This window comes from Wolffia australiana, chromosome 5 (genome assembly GCF_029677425.1).
Source record: "Wolffia australiana isolate 7733 chromosome 5, ASM2967742v1".
Lineage (NCBI taxonomy): Eukaryota > Viridiplantae > Streptophyta > Magnoliopsida > Alismatales > Araceae > Wolffia > Wolffia australiana.
In genome coordinates, this window is record NC_135839.1 from 199056 (window position 1) to 210464 (window position 11409).

At 44.9% G+C, this 11409-nt stretch overlaps 1 protein-coding gene across 1 annotated transcript; it reads right to left on the reverse strand.

Moving 5' to 3' along the window:
- Positions 1 to 8101: 8101 nt before the first annotated feature.
- LOC144703090 (3-ketoacyl-CoA synthase 17-like) lies at positions 8102 to 10957 on the reverse strand. Its single transcript, XM_078575171.1, has 2 exons — positions 10803 to 10957; positions 8102 to 10071 (listed from the first exon to the last, which is right to left on the reverse strand). The coding sequence occupies exon 2, from the start codon at positions 9899 to 9901 to the stop codon at positions 8321 to 8323; it is 1581 nt and encodes a 526-aa protein (XP_078431297.1). The 5' UTR covers positions 9902 to 10071; positions 10803 to 10957; the 3' UTR covers positions 8102 to 8320.
- Between the last annotated feature and the right edge of the window lie 452 nt (positions 10958 to 11409).

The following is an 11409-nucleotide window of genomic DNA, read 5'->3' on the forward strand; positions in this document are numbered from 1 at the left end:
ATGAATTCACATAAGATGAATAATGAATATGTAGAAAATAGGCCACAAATGTTCCTCGATTTTTCATTAAACAACCCACCAGTTTAATCTAACCTATTTTCCTGGTCCCCAAAGAATAACGTAAACTTAGAAATACGCAAAAAAATGTCATAATAGATGATACTTCACAAAAAATGTCATAAAATGTCACTCGAGGGAGGCACCGAGCTTGAGCTTGGACGAGGTCACTGGGTGAAGGCGACGGTGGTCTCTCGAACTCCGTCAAACCGACGAAGACGTCTACGGCCAAACGGAATCAATCCGTAGGGCTCGCACGTAACGGACGGACTCGTCTGTACTGGTAAGACACTCAAAATTATGTTCGTAGTTTTCTCTCAAATACCTCTCTCACCTACCTAGCCCAAGCGTGGTGGAGTCAAATCGATATTATAATGCAAGAGATAAGTAAACGAGCGATGGGAAAGGACGGTGTACCTCGTCGGTGAGCTCGTGGTGCAGAATTCGTCAACAGTCGGCGGTGGTCGAAGCGGGTGTGGCGGAGAGGCGCTGGAGAGCGGACGGCAGCTCGACTGGCATATCGGCGCAGGAGCGATACTGGAGGTCAGAAGAGAGAGAGATAAGGGCAGCGTTCATTGGGTACAGGTGTCGATCGGGTTCCCACGTGGGCGGGCATCCGAATCTCCCACGGCGCCCGTGTCGGGTGCGGTCCGGGTGTCGACGGATGGACCAATGAAGTGGGACCAGACTTCACCATGGTCGACGTTCAATCAGGCCATGTGCAGAGACACACGGTGACTAAATGGTCAACTAGCTGCAACAACCCTAGTCTGGCGGCGATGGTCCTTCGTAGGCAACCAGAATCCGATGTTATTGATCGACCAGGCAACAATGGGGATGCCCATTTAAGTTGCGGCTAGGCTAGCCTTAGCATTCTGGCTTCAACAACGGAGTGACCGAATTGGTGAATGGGGCCACCGTGATTGGTGATCAATTAGGTCCGAGTGGGGGCGCGCGGCTGTGCCGTGGCCAGGCCAACGCCTGTGCATCCCAAACTCCACGACGGAACTCCCAGAACAAGTGACCGGAGCCACCGGATCGATCGTCAAATTATATTTGGGCGGAGGCGTTCAACCGAATGGGCGGTGTGGTATAGCGGCAGGAAGACCACCCCACCGTTCGGTCAGAAAGTTCCGATCCGGTTGGCGCCGTGCGAGTGAGGATGGCGATCGGGTGGATTTGATCCGATCAACGCCATAGGAGCGAGGATGTCGGTCTGGCGAATTCGAGTGGCTGCCCGAGACATAATCCAGGGACATCGCAAGGGGAGGGGTTGTCGTCGTCTATTCTGGTGGGCGTTGGCGACTCCGTAAGTTGTCTCGTGGCACTCCCGACAGGAAGAAAACCTTCTCAGAGAGCAACTTCGTGATGCACCCTTGTCGCAAGGCATCAGACATGTGGCCCCGTGAAAGAAAGAGAGACGACTATATCCATTGTGTTCAGTCAACCGGCGGGAGCAAGTCATGTGGAGGCTCGTCCCGTATCAGAGGAAGGAGGGATAGGCAAATTATCTCTTCTCTTTGCCCCTCTTCAACGCTTGCTTGATCTTCCCTCTCTTCCCCCTTGTTCCTTTTCTTTAGAGGGGTGAGACCAAAAAAACACACAAACAAACTTCTCGCGATGAATTCCTGGTCTGAGGAGGCTAGGGCACCCCCCCTCTTCCCATATAACGGGGAAGAGGTCAATGCCCCCCCTTGTGGGTCAACAAAAGAAAAAGGGGTCCATTAGGGGGCCCATTATATAAGGGCCCCCTATTACAATTAGAGGGAAATTAAAACATAAATGAAAAAAAGGACAAAGGGAAGTGAGGGAATGGGAGCCAAATTGCTAAGGACCCCCTCCCACACGTCAACAAAGACACACGACGTCAACGGGACGTGTTGCTGTGTGACGAAAACAGAACGACGAGATGGGAAAACACAAAACCGACAAAAGAAATGATGAAAATGAAGATATGATACTCGAGCACTTTCACCCGGTCTCCGATGACGGTGGCAGGCGGCATGGATGGCGTCGTCGATGAACCTTGATGGTGTGAGCCATCAAACTGCGCATACCTTTTGGAAATGCATCATTTAGAAAGTCATTCTTCAGATACTACAAAAGAAAAACCAAGCTTTCCAAATAGTAGTATCTTGACCAGCTTATGTATTCAGAAATCGTCAAAATTTAAGAGATACATACCCATAACAGAAACTTTTAAAAAATGTATATAGAAAAGGTGAAAATGGGATATTCCATCAGACATTTCAAAGAAAGAGAAGCAGATTTCATGATGGCAACCAAAACTTTTCGACATTAGCTCAAGAAAGAGAAGCAGATATTCCATCGAGTTGAGAAATCAAGGCTTCAAAATTTTCCCTTCATCTGGGCTCTTTCTGTGAGTGTCGTCCCACAATAGCATCTATATTAGCTTTTCTTGGGGGATTGACATTAGCTCTCGATAAATTCTGCTGAAGTTGTGAAAGTTTATCAAACGTTAGCTCTCTACATCATCGAAGAGAGGGGGGTCCCCAATCTTTTGTTTTGCATTGAAGAGAGAGGGGTCCCTAAGTTTTCTCGTACCTGACAAATTCCAAAAAGCGATCTCACATGGGAGCAATCTCCCACGGGAGGACGATGACAATGAAAACGATGGAGACCGCCGAGGGACTAGGGCACCGAGGGACTGAGGGAGTGTGCCGACTTCCGAGGGACTAGGGAGAGGGAAAAATCATGTCATTTTTTTAGAAAAATGATTTGAAAAAATTGCACAAAACAAAAAATCCGCACCGCACACAGTTCTGTGTGATGTTCTGTGCGAATTGGTTAATGTTCTGTTCAGAAAACTGAACATAATGAACAATTTGCACATATTCGCACAAAAGGAACTGAACAGCCATGTCTACCTACTGGTCAGGTTAATTTTATTGCCAATCTATTTTAGAACAACCATACTAATCAGATCAATGCATCGGCCATGACAAGGATCCAGCGCAGGTGATGGTACAAAACTTTGGACAAGATAATTCGTGAGGAAAGAGTTCACTGAATTGATCCATATGACTTCACTGGATTCTTCAGTTTTTTTTTTCATTCCTTCCACCTGAATGTGTTATTTTTTAAACCTCCATGTCTCTATATATGTAAATGTGTTCCTGAGGAGATCCGCCTCATTGGGAGATTCTCTTTAAAACTTGAGGACTCTCTCCCTGAACCGCATGTATTTTGAATTTCAACAGAATGCTTACCTACTTCTAGCATAATATCTTCTCACCTGGTGCAATTCCACGATGAGGATAACAATAATTTCAGCAACATTGGCATAAACAATGTTTAAAATTTGTTATTCTTTTGCTCTATTAGTTATCTCTAAAAATGCTGTCCTTTGTGCTTCATTTGATGCTGGATGCTTTTAAGAGACTATGTGATATGTTGGAAACTATAGTCGGTGAGGCTTGAGTTGAAGCTAGAGGATGGCATTGTTGATTCAGAGGGCCTTCTAAGATTTTTCTCATCCGATGATATTTTGGAGAAAATGTATTTTTGAGTGCCTGTGGAGACCCCTAACATGGGATTGGGTTCCAATCTTCTCCGAATAAGACTTCAGGATTAAGGGTGATTTCATGTAGAATAAGGGAAATATATTTATCATATATAAACAATGTTTGATATGCTTCTTAAGTCCCCATGTGATGAAGGCCAAGCTCTCTTCTCACAGGATTTTGTAAGTTGGTACAATAATGAGATGGTGCTATAGAAGGATCCTATTAAAGACTGCAAGTACACATTAAATTGTGAAATTCCATTCCATTATGTATTTGTGGGAACTTTCATTTCCCTTTGCAATATGCTTTCCATAAATTGGTGATATGGGATTGATATACATCTCACGTCAATTTTTCTTGGTGGTGGCCCACGTAGTTACAATTTGTTATCTTTGTTGGTTGAAAAATTCCTCAATATTTCCTCCCATAAAATTTGGGTGCCCCTGATTATTTGAGGTTGAGAAGCAATAACTTATGAACCTCAGTTATATGTTTCCATCTAGGAAACGAATCCCTCGCATCCTCCTAGTATTAGTTACGGCCCTTAAAGCCCTTGAAAGCCTTTACTTCTCTATCTCTCCGATGGTAATAATTAAACAAATTAATTTATAACATTTTGAAAAAAAATTCTTATTATTATTTGTCATGCTTGCATTCTTGTTTATGTATTTTGTATCTTAAATTCTATCTTCCATCTGTATTTGGCTTCTATATCTTTCGCGTGAAGGGGAAAAATGAGATATGGATGGGATTCTAGTTTGAAAGAAATAATTTTTTGTGTTACTTGTTTATATATTTCTTTTATTTTGCTTCTATATATCTCTGGTGGAGGAAAATAACAGGTCGATGAGATTTTATTATGAAGAAAAAGAATCTCTTATCGTTATTTATCATTGTGCTTTTGTTATTTGTGGATTTTACATCTTAGTACAACTCTCCCATTTGAATTTTGATTCTATATATCTCGTGTGAATGAAAAAGCAATTGGCCGGATTTTAAAAAGAACAAAAAAATTCTAAAAAGAACAAATAACCCTTTATTCTTGAACCTAATTAATTAGCTATGATACATGAGATATATTACTCTTCAATTTTTTAGATGTTCTGCTGCAGGTTAAAAATACGCAAAACTTAACATATTACTCTTTTATGTTTTTGCATCATATGCACTGTGGACTATTCTCAGAAGGGCGTCGTGTAATCAACTACAGGCAATCCATGCTCAGTGTAGAGAGTGTCAAAGTTCTGATGATGTTGAAGTCATGGTACAGTAACAAAGATTTGAGAGCAAAAGATGATGATGATGGTGGTGATGATGATGATGAGCCATTTGTCATTCTTGTGGATGCACTCACCGGTTAGACTCTGTTATTTTCTTCTTCATCTAATGATGTATACTCTGTTATTGTTCCTTGACTGATTTATTGCACTCATCATTTATTTAGACAATGAGTTTAAAGTATTTGTTGTTATCGATAGTGAATTACAATTGGCAATTCAAGATTTATGATCTTATGAACGTCCACTGTGAACAAAAACGATGATGATGATGATGATGGTGAAATCTTTCATTTTGTGATGTTATAGTTTAGTTGGCCAACACCCACTGCTTACATTCAGCCATCCAAGATTTATGATTATTAACGTCCTTGGCGAGCAAAAATCATGTTGATAGTGATGGTAAAATCTTTCATGTTTGTGATATTACAGTTTAGTTCGCCAACACCCACTAATAGCTCTGAACATTCTGATGGATATTATGTGGCTGTCAAGCCAATCACGCTACCATGTTTATTTAATTTCATTGAATAAAATATTTGCGTTCATTATTATTCCGTGTGATGTCTATAAGAAGTCCATGAGAAAAACCTTAAGTGAAATGTAAAGAGGAAAAGGGGTCTCATTTTAAGCACCCATGCAAGCCTGATTTGAGAGCCCCCTCCTTTCTTGATTCCTTACAACCAAGGAGAGTCTCTAGGAAGAGTTGAAGAGGAAGAGGTGGAGATCTAAGCGCCGAGTGATCGCGTGGATACTTCTAGAGGCGGACGCGTGGACGGCTTCAAATGATCTCAAAGTGAGCATGTCAAGGAGGGAATAAGTTCCCCAAAAAGGTACACTCAATATTTTATTTTAAAGATCGATTGTGAATCCATCAACACGCTTCCACATCCATGGAATGTGTTTTCCATGGACGATCCAAGGCACATAACCCAACACATTCAGCCATCCACAATTTATGATAAATAAAAACCACGATGATGGTGATGGTAAAGTCATTTTTTTTGTGTTTGCCATGTTACAGTTTAGCTGGCAGATACCCACTCACAGCAAGCATCCAAAATGTATGATCCTATCTATATTCTTGGTAGGCAAAAACCATGATGGCGATGATGATGATGTGCAAACGTCATCAAGTTCATACTATAGTTAATACCTTGTCAGGCCTATCGCATCAATAGAAAATCCATCAACTTTCATTTCTCTAGTATAGATGGAAATGAGCTTAGACAAATGTATGAATGTTTCTGAGCTGGAGAAGAATAAAAGGCAGTCTTCTCAATAGGTCCATGTGAAGACTATGCTTAGCTTGAGCCTGTATTCCCACCTTAGAAAGAAAAAGATTGTGTTGCTCTCATAAGATAGTATTAGGGTTTTTTTCTCCACTACTTGAGGCTATAAATCTTTTAGATACTTAGAAGAGATTGATTAAATCGAGTAATGTGAAAGGTAGGTATTTGATTTAAATACCCATAGTTGGGAAATAAAGGGCCTTCCTTAACTAATTTCAGTGAGAGTCAACCAACCACCAACAACCAGTTAGTGGTGACAAAGATTGTATTAGCATTCATCAAATCAAATGAGTCTGAGATCAATCCCAGGACATAAAATAACTTATTTTGCGTTTCAAATATATCTAGAGTGAAACCCAGCAACTTGATATCTCATTTTCAAAAAATAAAAAGTTATTTATGTTTAACAATGATAGGTCTATGATCTTTTTAAGTGATGATTCACATTTTGATCTTTGTGATTGGTAATCAGTGGCCTATCATGACGATCCATTACCTATTATATTACAAATATTAACAACGGTATCAATGTCTTATAAAATTTCTAATAAATGTATGTTTTCTATATGATGAACGAATTTTTAAAGTAGTTCTGGGGAAGACGAATGATTTGTTCCACTTAAATTGATGGTTGTGATAAGATAGGTGCGTAACAATTAAAACATTATAAGTTCTAAATTATTTCTTTTATTTTACTGATGTGAATATTGGATGACATGAGACTCTTCTCATTTTTTATGAGTAGAAGAGTTTCTTCAGATTATGTATGCGAGGAAAAATAAATGAAAATGTTTTATTATTTAATTAAAATTTTAAAATCATGTCAAAATGAAAATATTGAGTAGCAATGTTATGGAAATATTTCCAAATTTATGGTTCTATCATGTTAGGAAAATTATTATCAAGGCATTAGTAGATAACTTTGATAACACGGGATTTTTTGGTGAACATAGTGTCCCATTGTTGGATTCTCTCTCTAAATGGAATCGCTATAAGTAATAAATTGGGACCTTATTCTCCAAATCAACTGTTACTTAAGTACATATAGGGTAAAGTTATTATATGTCATTGTAAGACAACATTATTCCACTGGCCTTTAACCAAAGTGCAATGATCAAGGCTCTGATTCTATGCTTCCTCAATAAGTCAATTTTTTTTCGAATTGTTCAAGTTGTGCAAAAAGCTGTTCTAATTTTTGCACAAAAAAAGAACAAAGAACAAGGCCCTGTGCGGTTCTTTTGTGCAATTTTTTTGTTTGTTTCAAACGAACAGAACAGGACAACCATGTCTAGCAGTAGGGGTGTTTGATCATGGATAACCAGTTAGTTTGATCTATTAGACCATGCAACCAATCAAGGGGCTACCACATGGCAAGGCTGAGAAGTTAAAACCAAAATAATAAGGGACCCCAAAGCCACAATAAATGCTTTCAAATCCAATATTATCACCGCCAAAGCCACCAGTATCATCACTACAAGGCCAATAGCTGCCCTGCCAAAATTTCCCTTGGTACGTAGGAAGGAACCAGAGATGGGAGGGCACAGCAGAAGCTAAAGTTGCCAAAAGCACCAGGGTCGTCGTGAGGAAAGGTGGCGGTTGACAAATCATAATATGTATGTTGATCCATGGGTCCGATCGACAAATATGATCAATTTATTTGGTCTGCCCTTGGATCAGGTCCAAAGTGGGTTGTGCTCTTCCATCAATTCTCATGTCACAGGTCAGCCCTTCAGGGGCCTGCTTTGATCCTTCAAAGTTGCCAAACTAAGGCATTTTCATAGAGCATGTAGGCTCCTCTGGAACCATCAGAAGACTAATCAATGAGAGCATGGTAATGGTGACCGTTACGCAGTAGAAACGGAGAAGTCAAGGACATTATACATTTAAATGCCTTAATGACCCGCATTTTGGCGACCTAGATCTGTTCCTAATAGCTGAAGAAAGCGTATAACAAAGCAGCATTCAAGTTTTTGGGTCCTCGTCAAACTCAAAAAAATGCAACGGACATCAAATAGCGGGCTAGACATAAAATACGGACGAGAGCACCGGGAGCATGCCGTATTGCCCACACACACCAAAAAACTACGTACAGCACAGAGTAAACCCCAACTCCCAAGTAGTATAAATGAGAACTTGGGAGCGGGAACGTACGCTGTTTTTTTCCACCCTAGGAGCGTGGGGCTGGTCCATCCGCGGTGCTGTTCTGGGACTCGGGGAAGACGAGCTCCACGGGATACTTGTCAATGCAGTCCATCCAGGGGTTACCGGGGGTGGGATTGACGTTTTGCAGGGCCTCCCAAACAGCGCTGTTGCACTTGAACCCGCTGCCGAAGGCGATCTGCCAGACGCGGTGCCCTCTCCTGACCCTGCGCTTGGCCTCGATGTAGGCGAGCTCGTACCAAATGGAGCTCGACGACGTGTTCCCGAACCGGTGGAGTGTCATCCGCGACGGCTCGACGTGGGTCGGGGAGAGACTCAGGCTCTTCTCCAGCTCGTCGATGACCGCCCTCCCTCCCGCGTGGATGCAGAAGTGCTCGAACGCGAGCTTGAAGTCGGGCACGTAGGGCGCCATCCTCCGGCCCGACCTCCTCGCTATCTCCACGCAAAGGAAGAGGAGCTTCTCGCTCAGCGGCAGCACCCGCGGGCCCAGCGCGGTTATATTCCTCCTGAGGGCCGAGCCGGCGATGGCCATGAGGTCCTTGGAGAGGGACACGCCGGTCTTGCCGGCGTCGTCCTGCTCCTGGTACACGCACCGGAAGGCCGCCTCGTCCGCGCCCAGGTGGGTGCGTACCGCGTCCACGAGCCTGTACTTTGCCCGGCGCCGGTCCGAGCCGCGGTTCGAGAGCAGCACCGCCGCGGCGCCCACCCGGAATAGGCAATTGGGGATCAGCATGGCCTTCCGGTTGCCGAAGTACCAGTTCTGGGTGATGTTCTCGGTGCTGACGACGAGGGCGTAGGTGCCGCGGTGGACCTGGAGCAGGTCCTTGGCGAGGTCAATGGCGATGACCCCGGCGCTGCACCCCATCCCGCCCAGGTTGAAGCTGAGGATGTTGCTGCGGAGGTCCAGCTTGTTGACGATCATGGCCGATAGAGAGGGCGTAGGGTTGAAGAGGCTGCAGTTGACGATCAGAATGCCGATGTCTTTGGGGCGGACGCGGGTGTTTTCGAAAAGGGTCGCGAGGGCGCCGAACATGACCTGCTCGGCTTCTTCGCGGGCGGCGGCCATGGAAGGGCGCGGGGGGAGAGAGTGGAGGGCCGGGGGGAAATAAGTCTCCTCCCCGAGGCCGGAGCGCTCGAGGATCTTGCGCTGGAACTCGAGGGAGGACTCGTCGAAGAAGCCGCTGAGGCGGGAGTGGTTGACGAACTTGGAGAAGGGCGTGCGGAGCTCGTCGGGGGCGCGGTAGCACGCAAAGTCCACCAAATAGACGGTTCGGGGACGGGTGAGGAAGAAGATGAGAGCCACTGTGATGAGCGCTGAGACCGCCGCGGCCGCGGCGCGGAGGACGAGAGGTTCTTGTAAGCGTTGCCACGCCGTCTGCGACAACTGGAGCAGGTCCTCGCGGATGTAGCGGCGGCCGAGCTCGACCGCGAGGGCGGCCAACAGAGGCAGGCAGAGGAGACCAACCAAATGGGTCACCACGAAATTGTATGCCAGCTTCAGGTTCCGACTGCCGGCTCCTCTCAGACGTGCCTCATCTTCCCTGTCCACCACAGGCACAGCCTGGACTCCCCTTCCAAAGCTACCCATCTTCTTCTCTTCTCCTCTTCTCCGCTTCTCCTCTTCTTCTCCTTGTTCTTTTTCTTCGCGTTGCTGTTCTTCTGCCTCTTATTTATTATTTATCTTTTCACATGTCCCGCCAGAGGTGTTCAAATAATAAACTCTACAGAGCCAAACTTGGTCTCGAGCCTTCTTCAGACCTGCGCAGAGCCACGAGAAATGTCATGGAAGGAGACAAATAAATGAAAGGTGCCCTGCCGGTCAGGGTAGGGGAGTAGGATGGAGGATATCTGTGAAATGGACGCGTTAATAGCGGAGTTGAGAGATCATCCTCCCGGTGTGGATGCCTTAATGGAGAATTGGAGAAACGAAGCATGAGTCAACCAAAGTTACTATGGAAAAACGGCAAACGAACAAGGCGCCGGCTTTCATTCGAGTTCAATCATTCGAGTTCCAAGCCAACCCTAACCAGTCACTTCGATTAACGTTTCTAGAAGAATACCAGACGCCAGTTTTCTCCGGGTGGTGTTGACTTGTGGTTTGTTTTGAGGCTCGGAAAGGGAACGGAGGGGGAGGTGTGCCTGGACAAAACTTTGCTTTACTGTCGGAGATTCTCTCTGATACCCGAGGTTGCAGAGAGAGGAACAGGAGAATATGGTCGATTTTTTCTTTTACTTCTCTTCTCTTCTAGGAAATCGCAGCAGATTGAACTAGAAGAAGGAAGGCTACGAAGTATCCGTAAACGGCAGGAAGAACGTTAGCGCCGGAGCCACGTTCGACTCAGAAGACCAGATGCGCGTGCAATTCGTAGAAACGAGTAAAGCTAAGATGAAGACGAAGGCGAGGAAAGAACAAAATTTTGGCGATCGTAACGAGTGAATTTTCAAATGGAGAAAACGAGAAAGAGGTCGACTATCCTCGGCGTACGTACCCGGTTAGGCGGCTGCAATTTCATGAGAGTCTTCGGCCATGGCGCGGGGCAGGCAAAGGGATCTGTATGCGCCCGTCATCAGATTCGCCGTCACGAGATCACGAGCCAAGCCAGGCAGAGGGTGGATTTGTCTCTTTGCAACTTTCCAAGGGTTGGTGGATCACCCATGGTGCCATTAAGAGCAGCACATTTAAGTACGGCGAGCAACTTCATATTTAGGAAAGGATCGTGCGTGCTCTTCGCCCATAGTCTCTTATTTCAATGTCAACCGTGCCAAGTCCTCGTTGGATGCAGAGAAACCCATCCCTTGAGAGCTCATATTTAGTGCCATTCGAATAAAATATTTCGACGACTGTTGCTTTTCAGTCTTACAGGCTACAGCAGCCGCCGATGACTCGACGGAATGAATTGCTGGGCCCTTGAGTGGCTCCAGAGAGAAATAGACCGATTCCCACCCGCGCCGGGCGCTGCGAAAGCGAAACCGTGCAACCACTACTTCTCTATTGTGGGGGCTGGGGATTAAGTGAGGGGGCCGCTTGCGAGACGCAGAGACAAGGACAGTCTCAGCGGGGATAGAAAACCGTCTCAACGAAAGGACATCGACAAG

Excerpts from the sequence above, each read along its gene's own strand:
- LOC144703090 (XM_078575171.1), bottom strand. The coding sequence starts at position 9,901 with ATGGGTAGCTTTGGAAGGGGAGTCCAGGCTGTGCCTGTGGTGGACAGG.